The sequence below is a fragment of the Passer domesticus genome, chromosome 9, assembly GCF_036417665.1.
Source record: "Passer domesticus isolate bPasDom1 chromosome 9, bPasDom1.hap1, whole genome shotgun sequence".
Classification (NCBI taxonomy): Eukaryota; Metazoa; Chordata; class Aves; order Passeriformes; family Passeridae; genus Passer; species Passer domesticus.
Window position 1 is genome coordinate 17,006,361 of NC_087482.1, and position 20,597 is coordinate 17,026,957.

General features: G+C 54.3%; 1 protein-coding gene and 2 long non-coding RNA genes across 4 annotated transcripts in view; 2 read left to right on the forward strand and 1 right to left on the reverse strand.

Moving 5' to 3' along the window:
• LOC135307701 (uncharacterized) overlaps positions 1-12,895 on the forward strand; it is a 152,844-nt gene extending 139,949 nt beyond the window's left edge. The window contains exons 2-4 of one of the 2 annotated variants that reach the window (XR_010368378.1): positions 10,767-11,195; positions 11,635-11,742; positions 12,835-12,895. This is a non-coding gene — a long non-coding RNA (uncharacterized LOC135307701). Of the gene's footprint in view, positions 1-10,691; positions 11,196-11,634; positions 11,743-12,834 lie in introns of those variants that run through there. The other variant, XR_010368377.1, reaches the window with a different exon arrangement.
• Positions 381-3,667, reverse strand: LOC135308298 (actin-binding protein WASF2-like). The gene is made up of 6 exons (XM_064433239.1): positions 3,595-3,667; positions 3,167-3,238; positions 2,470-2,565; positions 1,928-2,041; positions 1,161-1,335; positions 381-630 (listed from the first exon to the last, which is right to left on the reverse strand). Exons 2-6 carry the CDS (start codon positions 3,222-3,224, stop codon positions 381-383), a joined length of 693 nt encoding a protein of 230 aa, XP_064289309.1. The 5' UTR covers positions 3,225-3,238; positions 3,595-3,667.
• On the forward strand, positions 8,806-10,110 carry LOC135307252 (uncharacterized). The gene is made up of 4 exons (XR_010367962.1): positions 8,806-9,081; positions 9,284-9,355; positions 9,443-9,544; positions 10,003-10,110. It is a non-coding gene; the product is annotated as an uncharacterized LOC135307252 (long non-coding RNA).
• Positions 12,896-20,597: the final 7,702 nt, after the last annotated feature.

Consider the following 20,597-nt stretch of genomic DNA (forward strand, 5'->3'; position numbering starts at 1 on the left):
GAACTTTCTATGGATAGGAAGGAAAAGGAAAGAAGTACCATGGAAAATTAATTGCTCAAAATGTGAGTGGCCCAACCACATTAAAAAGTAAGTCTGAACTGAAGTATTTTTCATTTTTTTTCCCCGGTAGGAGGGGCAAAACATGCAGTGCAAATAAAGTCTATAAGAGATGCAACAAGCTGCCAAGTGTATGACAATCAAATTGGCAAACGAGGAGACAGGGTATGGGAAGAATCTTCAGCCCTTCCTGTTGAAGATCCAAGAGTATGAAAACTGACTCTGGTTGTTGCTCATAGGTAACATGTGTTATTTGTAAAGGAGAGCAGGTGCCCCAAGCTGTTGGTGGCCCACGCCCTGCCATGGCTGGCCCAGTTCCAGTCCTAGCTGGACCAGGGCGGTGGGCTGGGGAGGGGAGGAGGTGGGGGGATCTCGGGAGGCTTCCGCTTCACGGCCGGGATGGGGGGCCGTGGGGGAGGCACGGAGGGCTGGTAGTCTGCTTTCTTGGGCAGCTGCGGCTGCTGCTGCTGAGGCCATGTCTGAGAGCTGCCAAACTCGAAGCTCTCTGGGCTCCCTGGGGGCCAGGGAGAGTCACGCCTTCTCGGCCGGGATGCTGGAGCTGCGGCAGCGCGACTGCAGAGAGAGGAGGAGGAGGCTGAGGACCCAGCTGCCAGTGGCACACAGGGACCCTCCTGCACAGCAGGGCCCAGAGCTGGCAAGGCTCCCCAGCACGGCTGGAGCTGCTGTCACAGCTGGGCCCAGCTGGACAGCTGCCCCTCAAGGCCCTGGCCAGCAGGGCACGGCTCTGGGCAGGGTCCCTGGCCAGGAGCGGGCCCCAGAGCGCCTCTGCCTTTCAAGGGCAACCTCGGCCCTGCTCTTTCTCCTCCCCACCTCCCTCTGCCTCTGCCCCGTGCCCCTGGGGCTGCTCTTGGCCAGGCAGCCTCAGTGGGAGCCAGCACTGGCTGCTGCCCCAGCGGGGCCCCCCAGGACAAGGCCCAGCAATAGAGAGGCCAATGGAAGCACTGGGCAGCAGCAGAACCCTCAGCAGAGTTATTTGGACAATCATGGACTGGCCATAGCTCCACTGCAGCCTCTCTGGGAATGTTCCTTCACTATGAGCAGCATTTAAAGAAGCTGGAGGGGAGAGATCAGCAACAACTTACTGTTTCTTTTCCTTCCACCACCGGAACCCAGCATAGCACAGCACCATGGAAAGTGGCACTGTGAACAGTGTCACCACCGTGCCTATCATGCAGGACCTGCGCACGTCCTGAGGGCAGACAATTCTTCGGTTGTTCGGTGGATCCGGGGCATTTGTGTCTGACTTGCCAAGAACTTCTGTGGGAGCAATGGGGAGCGTGAGCCCGTGCTGTGCTGCACTGCTGAGCTGGCAGCACGGTGGATACGGGCAGGACGTTCTCTGTTTCCCCCAGAGCTGGGGCCTGCAGGCACCTTGCCGGCCCTTGGCACAGGCTGTGCCAGCCAACAAAGCCCAGCAGGCCGGGAGGAGAGCCCGGGGGCAGCGCAGCTGCTTGGGCAGTGGCTGCTGCCAGGGACACGGGCCAAAGCCATCCCTGAGCAGCCACTGCCAGCCCTGGCCCTCCCTGCCCCGTGACAGCACCCCCAGCCCCAGGGGACAGGCTCAGGCCCTGTCAGGACCCAGCGCAGCCTCTGCTCACTTGGGAGCCAGGGCTGGCTCTGGCCCTGGGCTGGCGGCAGGGCTCCCGCTCGGGGCTGCTCCTGTGCCTTGGGCTTCTGGGCACTCAGGGCCAGCTCCGCAGCAGCTGCAGCGCGAGGGACGTTGCTGCACCAGTCCCGTTTCCCCGGGGCTCTGAACCAGCTCCAGAGGCCTGGAAGCCATGGGCAGGCCCTGGGGGAAGAGCTGCTGCCACACAGCCCTGCCCAGGGCTGAGCCCAGCACAGCAATTACCTCCTATGCCTTTGCCCATGTCTGGCAACTCCTCCTTTCCTCCATCAGGGACTGACACAGAGCCATTGCTTCCAGTATGATATGGCGCCATCTGCACAGACTTTTGCTCCATTGCTGTGGAAAGGAAAAAGTACAGCTGGACCAGATGAAACCATTCAGCATTGTGGAGGGTGGCATCATCAGGAATCAGTACTTGTGAAGTCATGGATAATGCTCAGGAAGATGGCCAGGTTGTTAGGTCTGGGCCAGGGCCCTCCCTCCTCCATGGAGCTGCCCCTCCATGTGTGCTCAGAGACTGGGAAATTGCAAGGGATCTCAGGGTGGGCATGGCCCATGGTGCAGTTTGGGTTGCCTGCCAGCAGATGCCAAATGCCTTCCTGCAGGGGCTGGGCAGAAGCTGCAGCCAAGCCAGGCTGGGAAACAGCCCTGCAGGGCGTGAAAGCAGCAGCGGGGCAGTGAGGCTGCCATGGATCCCTTCCCGCTGTGCTGCCAAAGCCACCGGCTGCTGAGACACAGGGGTAGGCTGAGGGAAATGCACCCACCACGGCGTCTCTCCAGGACACTCAGCATCTCGTCCAGATGTTTGGCTGCTTCTAATTTCTTCTTGCCTGCCATCTCTTCCTTCTTCATTGCAGGACCTTAATGGAAAATTGCTCCATTTCTCTTTCAGGCCTGAGTGGCAGTGAGGGCACCTGGGTGATTGATGCCCTCCAAGGCACTCCCTCAGCTATGCCTCCCACTCAGGAGCAGGGGCATGAGGACCTCATGCCTGGAGTGGCCCCACACTGGGATGGAAGGAGCCCCTTGCGGGGCAGTCGTGGCAGAAAGGACTCCCTGGAGCTGCCAACAGCTCTAAACCGAGCCACGGGCAGGGCCAGGGCTTGGCAGTGGCAGCAGGAGCAGCTCAGGCTCCTTGGGGCTGGCAAAGGAGCTGCCAAAGGCTCAGCCCCGGGGCACAGCCCTGGGCCCGGCCCCTTCCCTCTCTGCCCTTCTCCCTGGCTGCACAGAGCACACGGAAGGACACACTGGCATTGCACACAGGAGGAAGATGGACAGCTAAATGCTCCTTCCTCCCACAGATTGCAATCCTGTGAGATCACTCATGGTTCGAGAAAGGAGCATAGCCAGATTTCCAGATACCTTAAATCCAGAGATTATGTTAAGGGAAATGGCACATGAGGGAGCCCTTGCCACTTGGACACCAATTATTTTGTCAGGAAAGACACATGAAGAACTTGCCTCCACCATGCTCTGGAGTCTTCCAACTGTTATGCACTAGCTTTTCTATATAAGCCATGTCACGATCCCAATCTAGAAGGGAGCAAAGATCAGAAAATTTCCATAGTGTGCTGGGATTCCCCTCTCCCTTAGAGAACTGGGCACTGCAAGGGGGTCGGGTAAGGCCTTGGCTGCCAGATGTCAGTGGACAAGGCCAAAGCTGCACAGGGGCCTGGGGAGCTCTGGACTGGCTCTGGCCACCCTCCACCCTCTTTGCAGGCCCTGTGCAACATCCCTGGAGTCGTGGCTAGAGCTGCCCAGGGCCCATAGGGCCTCTCTCCCTCCCACAGGGGAAACCCTCTCCAAAGCCCTGGGCAAAACCATTCCTAGCGCTTCCCAGAGAGCAGGGAGCGCTGTGCCGGGAAAGGGCAGCCAGGCTGCCAGCTCACCTGCTCCCCGCGCTTGCAGCGGAGCAGCCTGGGCAGCCCTGGCAGGCAGGGCCACGGCCAGGAGGAGCAGGAGGGAGAGGCGCAGAGCAAGGGCCATGGTGCCTTGCCCTCTGCCAGTCCCGCAGCTCTTGCTGCCACCGCTGTCCCGACACCGCTGTCCCAATGTCAGCACTGCTGCTGCCTCCACCACTGCTGCCGCAACAGTTGTGCTCAGGGACTGACTGCTGGCTCCTTGTGCTGCTGTGCAACCGCGGGGCTCTGGCGCCTCTGTGATCTCAGAGCCTGCTTGTGACCTCATGGCCAGGGTGGAGTTGTGTGGAGTGGGTTCTGCTTTCTTCGGAAGGGAGCTCATCCTGCCCAGCTGCTCTGCCCAAGGGGTGTGACACAGTCCCAGCTCAGCTGACCTCACAGGCTGGGACATGAAGGGATGGAGAGCAGCTCTGCCGAGAAGGACTTGGGGGTACTGCTAGATGAGAGGCTGGACATGAGCCAGCCATGTGCATCCAAACGAGAGTGCCCAGCAGGTTGAAGGAGGTGACTCCCCACTCTGCTCTGGCGGGACCCCACCTGGAGTACTGTGGAAGACGTTTTACAGTGACCTCTGTGAGCCATCGACAAGTTAGGTAGGAGGATCCATGTTTACAACTAAAAGAATTTTCTAGTAATTTTCTATGTCATTGATCATAGAAACCAAGAAAGAAAGGATAAATAAGAGAAACCTGCAACTCCCTATTCCAATGAGCATTTTGCTTGTCTCTTGTGACCAATGAATAAAGTGTAAACATAAGAGCTTTGTAAGAATGCAGAAAAGGCATGCAGGCTAGAATAAAAACAGAGTTTGAAGCCTTCTGGAAATGGACTGTGTTGCTTTGCAGTGTCTCAGTCTCTACCACGACAGAGTACTGCATCCTGCTCTGGGTCCCCAAGATAGGAAGGACATGGACCTGTTGGATCTAGTCCAGAGGAGGGACAAAATGCTCTGAGGGCTGGAGCCCTTCTGCTTTGGAGACAGGCTGGGAGAGCTAGCAGTGTTCAACCTGGAAGAGAGAAGACTCCAGGGACACCTGATTGCTGCCTTTCAGGGCCTTCTGGGGGCTTGTAAAGAGATGGGGACAGAATTTTTAGTAGAGCCTCTCATGACCAGACCGAGGGGGAATGGTTTTAATCTAAATAACGGTCGATTCAGACTAGATGAAAGAAACACATTTTTTACACTGTTTGTTATGAAACCCTGGCACAGGTTACCCAGAGAGGTGGACATCCATCCCTGCAGACATTCAAGCTCCTGCTCTGAGCAACCTGACCTAGTTCAAGGTGTCCCTGCTCACTGCAGGCCATTGGGACTAGATGGCCTTTAAATGTCCCTTCCAAACCAAGCCATTCTGTGCTCCTGTGCACCATCAAAGCAGTGCTGCATTAGTGCTGGGCTGATTATGCTGGCACCTGTATTTTGGTACTTGTGCCATTTAGCAATTGGCCATGAGAGGATTGATGGGCTGGACAGTGAAGTCTGCAAATAACACTCAGTGTGCTCAAGGAGAAACAGGAGAGGAACACGGCTTCCAGTTCAGATAAATGCCAGCATTTTGCTGCCCATTCCTGGTTAGAGAAATAAAGGAATGTCCTGAAGATCCCTTCATGTGGGTTCATTATTGGCCGTATCAGTACTTGTGTTCTGTAAAACAGGTTAAGTTGTTACAGCTTCTTGCCACATTTATCCCTGGATAAACCCCAAATACTGCATTGCTCCTTGTCTATTTTCTTCCAAGTCAAGGCAAATTTTTTTCATTACTGAGTGGGACATTATTCATCTGTTCACAAGCAAATTCCTCTTGCCACTCACACGATGGCAAGACTGCTTTGTTGATTTGCTCTAATCAGACTGTAATTAAGGCCTACCTCTCACTAGAATTAAAGCTGATGCATTGGGAGGCAAAGTGTTGAGTCATTTCTCCTGGAGTCTGGCACTGTAGAGAGTTGTTCTGTAAGTAAATGACATCTGAAGACAGGTGTAGTCTACCATACTTCTGGCATACTAGAAGTGAGAAAAAACCCTTTGAATCAGGATTTTATCCTTTCTTCCTCCTCCTCCTCCCCCTCCCAGGAATTTTAATCTCTGAGATCTAAGCTCTTCAGCTGCCTCACAAACATTGTTTTAATTCAGACAGTCATCCATGCAGTGAGCCACAAATCAGGACTGTGGTGTGAACCTTGAAGCAATGTAGGTTTATAGCACTGAAAATAATAATCCAATACCCAGGTTAAGCCAAGCATTTCTCAAATAACTCCACATGTCCTCAGAGATGTTTCAAAAATTATCATTTAATAAGCTGCGAGTGGGGAGAGAGAATGTCCTCAAAATCAAAAATACAGCTTTTTGAAGTCTTTATATTCCTATAAAAAGAGAGTCCAAATTGTTAATCTATGGAACATTAACTAAGAAGTGAATGACAGATTGTCAAAATAATTGCTTAGGGAACAAAGGACCATAAATAAAAACAAGTTTAATGTAGATAATAAGTAAACCATCACACTAAGGAAAAAGCCTGACCTGCCAAAACTAAAACAAATAAAGCTGTTTCATCTGCCTCATAAAAGAAAAAAAAATGAAAATAATCAGAGATCGTCAAGGGCATTACTATCTATAGAAACTTTTGGGTATTGGGAAAAAAGGAAGGAAAGTGTAGCATGCAATTCACAGATGTAACCTGGAATTTATTGGTGGATTTGTTGCAGAATTTCGGAGAGCAGAGTGGAAAAGCATAGGGGCTGATCAGACCATGTGTGGGCATTTACAGCAGTCTAAGGGATGTTTCTGGGACCAGCTGCAGGAGGAAAAGCAGCACACAATTCCTGGGACAATCTCTTTGCTGGCTGTGGACTTTTTGACAGTCTGTCCCCTGGGGCTGGGGGAGCTGTCACGGGGCAGGGAGGGCCAGGGGTGGCAGTGGCTGCTCAGGGATGGCTTTGGCTCGTGTCCCTGGCAGCAGCCACTGCCCAAGCAGCTGCGCTGCCCCCGGGCTCTCCTCCCGGCCTGCTGGGCTTTGTTGGCTGGCACAGCCTGTGCCAAGGGCCGGCAAGGTGCCTGCAAGCCCCAGCTCTGGGGGAAACAGAGAACGTCCTGCCCGTATCCACCGTGCTGCCAGCTCAGCAGTGCAGCACAGCACGGGCTCACGCTCCCCATCGCTCCCACAGATGCGGCCGACCCCACAACACGTGTTTCCCATTCCCAGAAGAGCCTCAGACTGGGTTGCTGTTGGGGAACCCTCTGTTTGCATGTGATAAGGGCAAGTTTGGCTATCTGTTTCTGCCAGGAAGTTATTTGGAAGTGCTCCACTGAACCTCAACTCAGAGCTTCGGCACTGCAGTTCATGTCTTTGATTGTAATTCGGTCCTAGCAGTCAGTTTTATACCCCTCCCCTTATTTTCTATTGTTATAGCATATTTTATTACCAAGGGGTCGCTCCTTTACCCCATGTGTTGGTTTTGCCCACTTGTCCATCTCTCCAAAGACCTGCCCTTTTGTTCACTGTTCCTCCTCCCATTGCATGTCAGTCCCTCTCCAAGCCTGCCCCTTGCTCTAGAAATTCTCCTATGAATTTTGTATCCTTCGGAACCCCATTGGTTTGTTTAAGTTCTTCCCCTCCCCTGTAATCCCCAATTGGTTTAAAGCTTGTATTCCCCACCTGGTGTTCCACCCTCAGTTTCTCCCAATTGGCTAAAGATTGGATCCTCCCCTGGGAGTCTCCCAAGTTTGTAAGTTGGTGTATGCCTTTAATGCAGTGTTGGCCTGCCCCTGATGGTCTGTAGAATAATCACCTTCGGAAAACATAGAGCAGACCTCACCCTGTTCCTTGTTCCTACCCTCAGGGCAGTCCTACCCCCAAGGCAGTCCACCTGTGCTGTAGAGCAGCTGTGCCCTGCAGCCACAGCCCAGATTCGACAGTTTTCTGGGGGCGGCCCAGTGCCACTGTGGGTGTGGGCAGCTAGTGGGGCTGAAGACATCGGGCAGCACAGCACTTCCCAAATCAGCTCTTCTGCTGCAATAAAGAGATGCAGCTGTCACGCGAGTGCCTGGGAGGTAGCACCAGCAAAGCCCACCTGGCAGCAGCACTGCCTGAGCTCCATGTCCAGGAGCAGCCGTGGAGGCCAGGACTGGGCCCAGCTGTGCAGGAGGGTCCCTGTGTGCCACTGGCAGCTGGGGCCTCAGCCACCTCCTCTCTTCACAGGTGCTCCTCTCCATCTCCAGAAGAGCAGCCTAACAACGCAGGCAGCGAGAATTTGAGCCATGACCTCAGCTCTCCACTTCTGCCCCTATCTGCCCTGCCATGGCTGCAGCAGTGTCACGAGGCCATCCCAAACACCCCCCCGCTCCTCAACGAGAACCTCTGCCCCTGAGCCCCCTGGTCCTGTTCCCCGGCCAGGACTGAAGGTGGGCAGCCCTTGCCTGGCAGGGCTTACAAATTTTGCCATTTTATTCTTTTTGCTATATTTCACATTTTCTTTATTCCAGTGTCTTTTACTACTCATAGTACACATTCTGAATTTGTTAAAATTATAGCGTACTACACTAACTTGGGAGTGTGCATATGGCTCATTCTTTTTGGGCTTGGATGACTAATACAGTGACAATAATCCTCTGCAGTTTTAACTCTCTAGCTCTCTCAAAGCCCCTTTGGGTTGCAGCCAAAGGGCCAAGATGTGTATCTTCTTGGTAGCAGAGCTTACACCTTGGGATCTAGTCACTGATGTCATTCGTCTCATTCTCAGTATTTACTTCATAAGACTTATAAGAGCCTTTTAAATTGTTTTTCAGGATTTAGGATAGCATCTGCTTATTTCTAATTGTTATAGTTTTATTTCTTTGACATTTTAGCTCTAAAGTTGTAATTAGTCTGTACACTTCTCATTCTTTCAGCTCTACTTGGCTTTTTTCCTTTATTTTAATTTCATCCTTATTAAATATCTAACGGCTTTTGTTATATCCTATCTGATTTAATGTTACGTTTAGTGTTTCTTGGAACTTAAATCTGGTTTGTATCTTATATACTTATTTTTTTTCCGATTTTTCACGAATCATATTATTGTTCTAATATATTCTTTACAGTGTTTCATTAGCTTTTACTTCTATTTCTTTTGTCTGTTATAACAAAAGCACTAAAATATTTTATTTTTTGAAATACATTTGCATATCACACCTTAAATATTCAGTTCACTTAAAACAACCTCATGAATAATACAGTTTAAAATAAAATATTTTACTTCTCATAACAATGGGTTTTACAGCTTACAAGCTTAGGTATTAACATGCATCAGTCTATTTTACTTCAAGGAGTAGTGGTGACTTTTTAGTGAGGTTTGGCTGGTGTTTCTGTTGGTGGATTTACAGGTCTTCTGTCCTGTCTTTCTTTGCAGCTGAACCTGCTGGTGAAGGTGGTGCAGCTTCCCAAGCCACGTCCAGGACGGAGCCTCTGGGAGATGCTGAGGGTAGGTCAAGGCCTTTCCCCTGGGAGAGCTGCCAGCTCAGATCCCAAAGCTGGGCCAGGGGGGCATTGCTGCAGGTGCCAGCACAGAACCATGCACGTGTGTGCCCTCGCCCTGTGTGATTCTCCTCACCGCTGCTGCGGCTCAGTGGTGCCCGTGCAGATAAGCAGAGATGGCAGAAGCTTCTGTGGCTGTTGAGTTTCAGGTGTGTCTGCAGGGAGGACTTCTCAAGCTCCTTTGCTGATTCCTACAAAGAAGCCTGGCAGCCATGGCAGGGGTGAGTAGTGTGTCCCTGCTAACCCCACAGGCTGAGCCTTCCTTTTGTAGGATCCATTCCTGGGAAAAGGTATTCTGTTGCTCTAAGGTCCTCCGAGGGGGAAGAACCAAGCTACAGGACACCAGAAACCCCATGATCCTTCCGAAAACATGAGGCAAACGCTGAAGGAAATGCAGCAGGCAGGAGAAGGTGGGTGCATTTCCCTCATGCTTCCCCTGGGACTCAGCAGCCGGGGGCTTTGGCTGCACATCTGGACACGCCGTGCCCGGCACAGCAGGAAGGGATCCATGGCAGCCTCGCTGCCCCGCTGCTGCTTTCACGCCCTGCAGGGCTGTTTGCCAGCCTGGCCTGGCTGCAGCTTCTGCCCAGCCTCTGCAGGAATGCATTTGGCATCAGCTGGCAGACAGCCCCAATTGCACCACAGGCCATGCCCACCCTGAGATCCCCTGCAATTTCCTGGTATCCAGGCAGTTCAGATGTTGGGGCTGTTTGGGGAAGGAAGCAGCCTTGGGTTGTCCCAAAATCCTGGGTGTTTTCTGATCCTTATGCATTCCTTTCACAAGTGATGCCTCCTGAAATTGTCCCCTTCCCCATTCCCAGTCAGGAATGTTTTCATCTGATCCAGCTGTCTCTTTTCCATTCTCCAGAAATGAAAGGAGAGCCTGCGGAGAAAGAAGCATTTCCCGGAGGAAGCAGTGGTTCCGTGCCAGCCTCAGCTCCAGGAAGGGAGGCCATGCCAGGCACAGGCACAGGAGGTAATTGCTGTGCCTCTGGGCCTGAGCCCTGCTGAGGCTTGAGCTGCCCTCTCTGCTGCTTGGCAGTGCGGGCACAGCCTGGACTAGAGCGGCACAGCCCAGGGGAATTATCCTGAGCAGGCTCAGGGCACTCGGGTCCTGAGCAGTCCTGCTGGGGTCCCTCCATGGGAGACATGTCCTGAAACCTGGCAGTGACTGCAAGGGGTGCCCACGGTGGGGAAAGGACAGAGGGGGAGAGCAAGGCTCCAGTGTGTCCTGAGAGGGCCTGGCTGTTTGCCCTTGGGATCTGGGGGGTGTCCCAGCAGAAGGAGGGCAGGAGGGACAGAGGGAGGGCGGGATGGATAGCTGTGGCACTGCCTGCTGCAGTTTTCCCCCATGCTTTAGGGAGGATTTCTTCTGTGTGTGAGGGGGAGAGTCCCAGGTCCCTGCACTGCTGCAGCCACCCCTCCCAGGGATGTTGCTGAGGGCAGGGAAAGAGTGTGGAGAGTGACCAGGAGCCAGCCCAGAGCTCCCCAGGCCCCTGTGCACCTTTGGCCATGTCTACTCACATCTGGCTCCCATAGCCTTACCCGACTCCCTGGCAGTGCCCAGTTCTCTGTGGCAGAAGGGGATCCCAGCACACCCTGGAAAGTATTCTCATCTGTGCTGCATTGTAGATGAGGGTGTTGGGAAGGCTTCTCCATCAGCTTGGATGAATAAAGTTTTGAAGCCCTTGCAGCCTCCTGCAGGTATGTTCTAAGTGTGCCACCAAGGAAGAATTGTAGACAAGCGGGCAGGAACCAGGTGACAGAAGCTGCTGGGGCTGTTGTGTTACAGATGTGTCTGCAGGGAAGACTTCTCCAGCTTCTCCAGCTGCTACCTTGGATGCTGCACTCAAGCCCAGCTCCCATCTCAGGGGTGAGTAGTGTGTCCCTGCTGACCCACAGGCTGAGCCCTGCTTTTGTGGGATCCATTCCTGGGAAATGGAACTACTTTCTCTTAAGGTCCTCCACCAGAAGAGACCAAAGGCATGGCAGACAAGAAATTCCAGAACCCATTTGAAATCATGTGGCAAATGCTGAAGGAAATGCTGCAGAGAAGACAAGGTGGGGGGATTTCCCACATGCTTCCCCTGGGAGTCAGCAGCCGGGGGCTTTGGCAGCACATCTGGACACGCCATGCCCGGCACAGCAGGAAGGGATCCATGGCAGCCTCGCTGCCCCGCTGCTGCTTTCACGCCCTGCAGGGCTGTTTCCCAGTCTGGCCTGGCTGCAGCTTCTGCCCAGCCTCTGTAGGAAGGCATTTGGCATCAGCTGACAGGCAGCCCAAAATGCACCATGGGCCTGAGATCTCCTGCGATTTCCCAGTCTCTGAGCAGATCAGGAGACACAGCTATTTGGAGGAGGAAGTGCTCTGGCCCAGACCCAAGACTGTGGACCTTTCCTGATCCTTATAAATTTTTTTGATAATTATTGCCTCCTGAGGATGTCACCTCCCAAATGGAAACAACTCCACCTGATCCAGCTGTGCCTTTCCTTTCTCCAGAATTGGATTTTGAGCCTGTGCAGAAGGAAGCATTTGCCGGAGGAAGCAGTGGTTCTGTGCCAGCCTCTGCTGCAGGAAGAGAGGCCATGCCAGGCACAGGCACAGGAGGTAATTGCTGTGCCTCTGGGCCTGAGCCCTGCTGAGGCTTGAGCTGCCCTCTCTGCTGCTTGGCAGTGCGGGCACAGCCTGGACTAGAGCGGCACAGCCCAGGGGAATTATCCCGAGCAGGCTCAGGGCACTCGGGTACTGAGCAGTCCTGCTGGGGACCCTCCATGGGAGACATGTCCTGAAACCTGGCAGTGACTGCACAGGGTGCCTACGGTGGGGAAAGGACAGAGGGGGAGAGCAAGGCTGCAGTGTGTCCTAAGAGGGCCTGGCTGTTTGCCCTTGGATCTGGGAGCTGTCGCCGCAGAAGGAGGGCAGGAGGGACAGAGGGAGGGATGGAGGGATAGCTGTGGCACTGCCTGCTGCAGTTTGCCCCCGTGCTTTAGGGAGGATTTCCTCTGTGTCTGAGGGAGAGAGCCCCGGGGCCCTGGGCTACTCCAGCCACCCCTCCCAGGGATGTTGCTGAGGGCAGGGAAAGAGTGTGGAGAGTGACCAGGAGCCAGCCCAGAGCTCCCCAGGCCCCTGTGCAACTATGGGCATGTCAATTCGCATCTGGCTCCCACGGCCTTACCCGACCCCCTGGCAGTGCCCAGTTCTCTGTGGCAGAAGTGGATCCCAGAATGCCACTGAGATCATTCTGATCTCTGCTCCCTTCTAGACTGGAATCATGACTTGGATTTTTTTGAAGCCCTGCTGGAAAATGGCTTGAAATTCCTGGAGGATGCTGGAGGTTATTCCTCCGTGTGCCTTTCTTGACAGAATAATCAGTGTCAATGTGACAAGAGCTCGCTCATAAGCCATTTCCCTTAACATTATTTAAGGGCTGAAGGATTCTGAAAATCTTGCCCTGCTCCCTTCTGGAGCCCTGAGGGATCCCACAGGATCGCTGTCATTGGGAGGAAGGAGCATTGATCTTTCAGTCTTCCTCCCGTGTGCAATGCCAGTGTGTCCTTCCGTGTGCTCTGTGCAGTCACTGAGAAGAGCAGAGAGGGAAGGGGCCGGGCCCAGGGCTGTGCCCCGGGGCTGAGCCTTGTGGGCAGCCTGAGGATCTCCTGCAGTGCCACAGAAGCTCTTCTGTCCTGCCTTTCTTTGCAGCTGAACCTGCCGGTGAAGGCCCCACATCCAAGACTGAGCCTCTGGGAGATGCTGAGGGTAGGTCAAGGCCTTTCCCCTGGGAGAGCTGCCAGCTCAGAGCCCAAAGCTGGGCCAGGGAAGCAGCACTGCAGGTGCCAGCACAGAACCATGCACATGTGTGCCCGCGCCCTGCACGATCCCCTCACCGCTGCTGCGGCTCAGTGGTGCCCGTGCAGATCAGCAGAGATGGCAGAAGCTTCTGTGGCTGTTGAGTTACAGGTGTGTCTGCAGGGAGGACTTCTCCAGCTCCAGGGCTGGATGCTTGGCCCCAACCCAGCTCCCATGGCAGGGGTGAGTAGTGTGTCCCTGCTGACCCCACAGGCTGAGCCCTGCTTTTGTGGGATGCATTCCTGGGAAATGGAACTACTTTCTCTTAAGGTCCTCCAAAAGGAAAGACCCAAGATACTGCAGCCAAAATGTCTCATGAGTCAGATGAATTCCTGACACAAACACAGAAGGAAGCACCCGGAGGACAAGGTGGGTGCATTTGCCTCATGCTTCCCCTGGGACTCAGCAGCCAGGGGCTTTGGCTGCACATCTGGACACGCTGTGCCCGGCACAGTGGGAAGGGATCCATGGCAGCCTCGCTGCCCCGCTGCTGCTTTCACGCCCTGCAGGGCTGTTTCCCAGCCTGGCCTTGCTGCAGCTTCTGCCCAGCCTCTGCAGGATGGAATTTGGCATTAGCTGATAGGGTGCCCCAACTGTACTGTGGGCCTGAGATCCCCTGCCATTTCCCAGTCTCTGAGAAGATCAGGAGATGCAGCTGTTTTCTCAAGGGAGTGCACTGGCCCAGCCCCAATTACCTGGGATTTTTCCTGATCTTTACCTGTGACTTTGACAAGCATTGCCTCATGAAGATGACACATCCCCAGTGGGGAATGTTTCCATTTGATCCAGTTGTCCCTTTTTTCCTTTTTCAAGTGATGGACCAAAAGGCTGTGCAGAAGGAGGAACACCCAGGGAGAAGCAGTGGCTCATTGGCAGCCCCTGCAGCAGAAAGGAAGGCGATGCCAGACACGGGCACAGGCACAGCAGGTAATTGCTGTGCCGGGCTCAGCCCTGGCCGGGGCTGTGTGGCAGCAGCTCTTCCCCCAGGGCCTGCCCTTGCCCGGCCCGGCAGCAGCCAAAGCTGGAGGCGCCTCGGCTTCCAGGCCTCTGAGGTGGTTCAGAGCCCCGGGGAAACGGGACTGGTGCAGCAACGTCCCTGGCGCTGCAGCTGCTGCGGAGCTGGCCCTGAGTGCCCAGAGGCCCAAGGCACAGGAGCAGCCCCGAGCGGGAGCCCAGCCGCCAGCCCAGGGCCAGAGCCAGCCCTGGCTCCCGACTGGGCAGGGGCTGCGCTGGCTCCTGACAGGGCCTGAGCCTGTCCCCTGGGGCTGGGGGTGCTGTCACGGGGCAGGGAGGGCCAGGGCTGGCAGTGGCTGCTCAGGGATGGCTTTGGCCCGTGTCCCTGGCAGCAGCCACTGCCCAAGCAGCTGCGCTGCCCCCGGGCTCTCCTCCCAGCCTGCTGGGCTTTGTTGGCTGGCACAGCCTGTGCCAAGGGCCGGCAAGGTGCCTGCAGGCCCCAGCTCTGGGGGAAACAGAGAACGTCCTGCCCGTATTCACCGTGCTGCCAGCTCCGCAGTGCAGCACAGCACGGGCTCACGCTCCCCATTGCTCCCACAGATGCAGCCGGCACCACAAGACCTGTTCCCAATGCCCAGGATGGCCTCGGAAGGGGTTTCTGTCAGGGAACAGGCTGCTGGCTAGGGTTACTGGCCGGCGTGCTTTGTTTGGAGCTTGTTTTCATGTTGTGCTGCTTTGGAATCGGGTATTCCTGGAACAGAAAACAGTGAGTGTTTTGTTGCTCTCCCCCTCCAACAGCTTCTTTTGAAAGTCTAACGTGGACAGGGAACATTCCTATTGAGACTGCAGTGGAGTTGTGGCCAGTCTATGATTGTCCAAATAACTCTGCTGAGGGTTCTGCTGCTGCCCAGTGCTTCCATTGGCCTCTCAATTGCTGGGCCTTGTCCTGGGGGCCTGCTGGGGCTGCAGCCAGTGCTGGCTCCCACTGAGGCTGCCTGGTCAAGAGCAGCCCCAGGGGCACGGGGCAGAGGCAGAGGGAGGTGGGGAAGAGAAAGAGCAGGGCCGAGGTTGCCCTTGAAAGGCAGAGGTGCTCTGGGGCCCACTCCTGGCCAGGGACCCTGCCCAGAGCCGTGCCCTGCTGGCCGGGGCCTTGAGGGGCAGCTGTCCAGCTGGGCCCAGCTGTGCCAGCAGCTCCAGCCGTGCCTGGGAGCCTTGCCAGCTCTGGGCCCTGCTGTGCACGAGGGTCCCTGTGTGCCACTGGCAGCTGGGGCCTCAGCCACCTCCTCTCTGCACAGGAGCACCTCGGGACAGGAGTTGGAAGACGGTGGCTGCACCTCACACCAGACAGCGTGAGCAGCTCCTCCAGCAGCAGGAACGGCCTGGACAGCCCTCTCAAGTCTTCTGTGAAGAGGACCCCAGAACAACCGTCTACGAGGAAGCCTCTTATTGCCCCGTAGATCCCACTGCCACCTGCTCTCCCCATGGGCCTCCCCAAGCTGCCTTCATCCCTTTTTTCTCTCCATCTGTCCCATCCCAGCCAACCCGAGTTCCTCTAGGGACCCCAGGACCAGCCCAGCACCTTCCAGCCCCTCCTGAGACCAACACATCCCTTCCTCTGCCCCTGAGCCCCCTGGCCTTGCCCTCTAAGCAGCACTGAAGGTGACACCCCACCCTCCCCCCCCCCCCCGCTTGCAGAGTAGGCAATGGCCCATTCCTCTGTTGAAATAAAGAGAAGGATCTGTGTTGTGGTTTGAAAGCAAAACCAGTGAGAGACTCCAAGTTAGAAATACAATTTATTAGGAAAAGGGAAAAAAAAAAACAAAACACATGCAATAATACAAAAGAAAAACCACTGACAGAGTCAGAATACAGCCTGCTGACACCCTGCTAGTTAGGGTGGTGGTAGCAGTCCAGCTGAAATGGCCTTGTGGAAGTGGTGATCCTGTAGAAACAATCTGGTAGCTCTCATCCTCTGGAAAAGCAGTGGGTAAGGGCGGCGGTTCCTCTGGGAATCCAGTGGAAAGACTGCTTGTTGTGTCCCAAATCCCAGATTATATCCAGCTGGGGATGCTTAGCTCCTCCCCCATGGGCAGAGCATCTCACAGTGGGCTGATATCATTCTGCCTCATGCTGTGGGTCCTTGATTAGCCATGAAACAGAAATGGCTCTGGGAGGGAGTTATCTCTGAGTCATGTGGCAAGACATTGATGGGCCCATTAACAGGAGATATGGAAGAAACAATGCCCCTCCTGGTTTCAGTAGCTCTTCAGGATGGCATTAGAATACATCTTTACACTGCAACCCAGGACAAGCGGTCACCCCAGTGTCCAGGTGGCAGCAGCAGCAAAGCCCACCCAGCACCAGCACTGACTGAGCTCCATGCCCAGGAGGAGCTGTGGATGCCCACGGTGTGGGCAGGCAGAAGCCAGGCCGGGGCTGCTGTTGAAATGGAGGTTTTGGGCCGCTCACAGGCTCAACACAGTTGGCTGTGATTGGTCATCAAGTGAAAACAATCCACATGGACCAATGGAAGATGCACCTGTTGCATTCCACAGCAGCAGACAGTTATTGTTTACATTTCTTTCCTGAGGCCCTCAGCTCCTCATGAGGGGAAAAATCCCAGGAAAGGATTTTTAATAAAATATCATAGTTACTTATAACTGTTTTACTCATAACACCAGGAGAAGACCAGGGAATGCAGGTAGCCTAGACTAAGGAGCTCCTCTGTCTCCAAGCTGATCCAAACCAACGGAACTACTCAGATAAGCACCAGGGGACCACAGTGCATGCACAAAGGAGAAAAGTTCAAAAGTTCAGTCATGAGGAAGACCACAGCCTTCGGCCTCAGAGACCACCAAAGACCCCAGTGTGACCACCACAGGAAACAACGCGTGCCCAGAAGGGCGTGGATCTAATCGCCATGTGAGGGGAGGACAGGCGGGGCCAGGGGTTGAATGTGCATGAAGAGATTGTGTAATGCATTGCATATGGAACATGTTTGTGAACAAAGATGTGGCTCAGTCCAGGGCTCGGGGCACAAGTTTTCACGAGAGCCATCTCGCTTGTGCCAGGCCCTGACACGCATACCCACTTCACAACTACATCAGGTTGTGGAGTGCCGCTATAGGACATGAAATAAAACAACGCAGACACGCATCTCTCCAAGGTAAAAAAGAAGGCAGTTGAATTTCTGACTCCAACATTTACAGATTTCCAAAAGTGACAGTGGATTGGAGGGTGAAAGTGCCACCTCTCCAATGACACTGGACAAACCAACAGTCCATCAAATTTCTCCTCTGCAGAAAAGAATGCAAAACAATAAGTTATTTACATAAAGTGTTTGGGAAAGTTTGCTACAAGAATGTAAACATCAGAAGGCTTAGAAGAACATTAAAAACCAGGGCGACAGTGGAGTCTATTTATTCTGCAGATGGCTTCACTGTGACCAGCGGTGGGGCCTCGAGGGGATGGGGCAGCCCATGCTGAGCGTCCCTGGGCTGAGGGACATTTCCTTCCGTGGGATCATCTGGGCCCACACCTCCTCCAGTGCCATGCCCAGGAAAAGAGGGAAGCCATCAAGAGTATCTCCAGAGACACAGCCTGACCAGCAATGTCAGCAGGCAAAACAAAGCTCCTCCCTAATTAACACACACTTGATAGGACCTAATTGATGGGCCATCACCAATGCAGGGTGCTGCACAGGGTCTGCTGCTCTCAGCCAGGGCCAGAAGGAAGGGAAGGGAAGGGAAGGGAAGGGAAGGGAAGGGAAGGGAAGGGAAGGGAAGGGAAGGGAAGGGAAGGGAAGGGAAGGGAAGGGAAGGGAAGGGAAGGGAAGGGAAGGGAAGGGAAGGGAAGGGAAGGGCTGGGTGGCCATGGGGTTCGACAGGGCTGGTGAGCAGCCCCAGAGACACAACAACCCAGGTGCAACCAGGCTTGATTTCCAGGTCGAAACACTCGGCGTAGCTGGCCTGGACTTCCCTGTAGGACACGTGGGGGCTTTGGAGTCCCCCTAAGGTGCACGAGGGGCTGGGGTCCCTTGCAGCACACCCAGGGATATTTTAGGTTTCCTCTGAGGCATGGAGGGCACTGGGGTCCACTTCAAGTCATGCAAGGGATTTGGAATCCTGTGTGAGGCATGCAGAGGGTTTGGGATCTCTCCCAAGGTGTGCAGGGTGCTGGGATCTCTCCTGAGGCACATGTCGGGGTTCTGGGGTCTCATTTCACATGTAGAAAGGGCTGTGGACTCTCGTAAGCGTGCAGGTGCTTTGTGTCCCTCCTGCTGCACGCAGTGGGGCTGGAGTGTCTGTTGAGGCACGCAGGGGACGGGGACCTCCGGCAGTCCCTCCCGGGCCCGTGCGGCTCGGGGCTGCCGCGGCCCAGGGCCAGCCGCCGTGCCGGGATGGCGGTGGCGAGGCGCCAAGGCGGAGCTGCCCCGCCGGGTCACGCTGCACCGGCACGGCACGGGCGGTGCTGAGCGCCGGGCAGGCGGCACCGCCAGCCCAGGGGCCACAGCCCCGGCCCTGCCTCTTTTGGGGCCGGGCACAGACAGCCCCGCGGGACGGGCACCGCTCAGCGCCCGAGGGGACGGAACAGATGCCAGAGGAGCCCCAGGAGCCCTGGACAGGGCCCTGGCCTTGCCCGCCCGGCTCCCCCGGGCCTGTGGCCATCCTGGGCAGCAGGGGCTCGCTCTGGGCCGTGCTCTCCCCGGCCAGCGGGGCTCCGGGCCAGCACCCGGCTCCTGCCACTGCCCTGAGAATGCTGAGGGGCTTTCGGGGCAGAACTGAACTTGACAGGGACAGAATTCATAGGAGACTTGTTTTGGCCTTTTACAAGGTTAACTGAGAAACAACTTAAAATCCCCGGCTAAATCGTCTGCTTTAATGCGTGGGGATTCCTTCAAGACCCTTCCTAACTCCCGTGGTGCCGGGCCGGGCCGCGTCCCAGCGAGCACCAACACCCAGCAGCTCGATGGATGCAGCACGGCAGGCACCAGGGAAACGAGTCAGTATCCCTACAGCTGCCCGCTCTGCCTGCACGGCTGTCACACAACAGCAATGTTCCAGAAGGAACAGGCATTTTTACATCCTCAGGACCATGTGATCTTTGGTCCTGGTGGTGGATCAGAGAGAAAAGCCAAATGTGACAGACTAAACTTGACTGTAGGAGAGGGATGCCTCAGCAGAGGGTCTGGGGACCTGTGGTGCCAGCCAGTGGCCCGGCACTCGGACACAGCAGGAAGACCTGAGATTATCACACTTCACCTGGGAGGGTAGAAAAGCTCAGGGGTTCTTTGTTCAAGGTCCCCCAGAGGCACCAGCTGAAGCCGCCACAGCTCCACCTTGATAAAATTGTTTAAAAAGATCCAGAGGTCTGACACTCTGCTGTGGAGGACATTCCACATGTTATATTTGCCCAATTATCCAATCAAAAAAACCGAAAGAACAAACCCAAACAAAATGAAATGTAACAGCAATTTTAATTATGTAGCTTAATATATATACAATTGAATACACTCAAAATATTGACAATATAATTTGCTTTAAATTATGAATAATTTGTTTCTGATAATAGCGTATAAGCAAAAATAACCTCGCGGGGTATGCGTGGGGTAGGGGTGCAGGGCTTTTGGACCCCCGTCACCTCACATACTAGCGTGTCAAGCCCAAATTCCCCTTTTTATGCTGTATGTCATTACCATCTCCTCCCATTTTCGATTCGTCACACTTGTATCACTGCCCTCATCATCACCTTCCCCACGCATGCTCCACACTTCTTTAAGTAAGTTGTACCACTCTTTGGGGATCTTCTTTGAGGAAGGCCTCTCCTCTTCCTCCATGTCCTGGAGTTCACCTTTTGGATTACACATGCGCACCAAGCTGCTACAGTATAAGCCAATACTGTGTTCTAACATTAAAGCAGTGAATCTCATATAATCAACATTTGCCTGGTGTCCAACCAAATTCTCCTCTCTTCCAACGAAATTTAGTCATAGTTATCTCTTGCTTCCTCCTGTTCTGAACATCTGCAGGAGAAGGTTGGGGGTGGACCCCTCCTCTCCCTTTCTTGCTTGGCATGACTCCTTTAACTGGTTTTTTATTTCCAAATATTAATTATCAATATTGATTACTGTTTCAATTTTGTCAGCATGAATCATATCTATTTACCACACACAGTTCTCATCTTTTGGGCATTTAGAAGCTTTTGATTTTGCTTTGCACCCAAGGAAAATATACCCCCAAATGTGCACAAATAACTCCTTTAGCATGTCCTCCTTTTCAGCTGGTGTTTCCATTGGTCTCTGCTATCCTGTCCTCATCTTTCCACAATTCCTGTGCCTATTCAAGTCCAGCCTGGGACAGTGCACACATTTGCTTTAGTTCTGTAGTGATTTATGCCCAGCCATCCTGCCAACCACACCCATTTCAATGTTGCAACAACCTAACTCTGGGCTGCAGTATGTGAATCACACTCTGCTGTGTGAGCTGGCAGAGCACCAGAGCAGGCACTGAAGAAGGGGCATTCGGTACATTAGTGAAGTGAGTGCTGGAACCTGGGCTAGCTCTTACAACTCCGGCACTACGGCAGGAGTCGGGAACTGCCTCGCTATGGGCATTTACCAGAGGCAGAGCCTTTAGTGCCACTTGCTCTCCAGTGCCAGACAC

Excerpts from the sequence above, each read along its gene's own strand:
- LOC135308298 (XM_064433239.1), bottom strand. The coding sequence starts at position 3,224 with ATGGCTTATATAGAAAAGCTAGTGCATAACAGTTGGAAGACTCCAGAG. Across the intron at positions 2,566-3,166 it reads GACTCCAGAGCATGGTGGAG|GTCCTGCAATGAAGAAGGAA; the intron begins GCAAGTTCTTCA and ends TTTTCCATTAAG. Across the intron at positions 631-1,160 it reads TGGTGGAAGGAAAAGAAACA|TCGCGCTGCCGCAGCTCCAG; the intron begins GTAAGTTGTTGC and ends CTCTCTCTGCAG.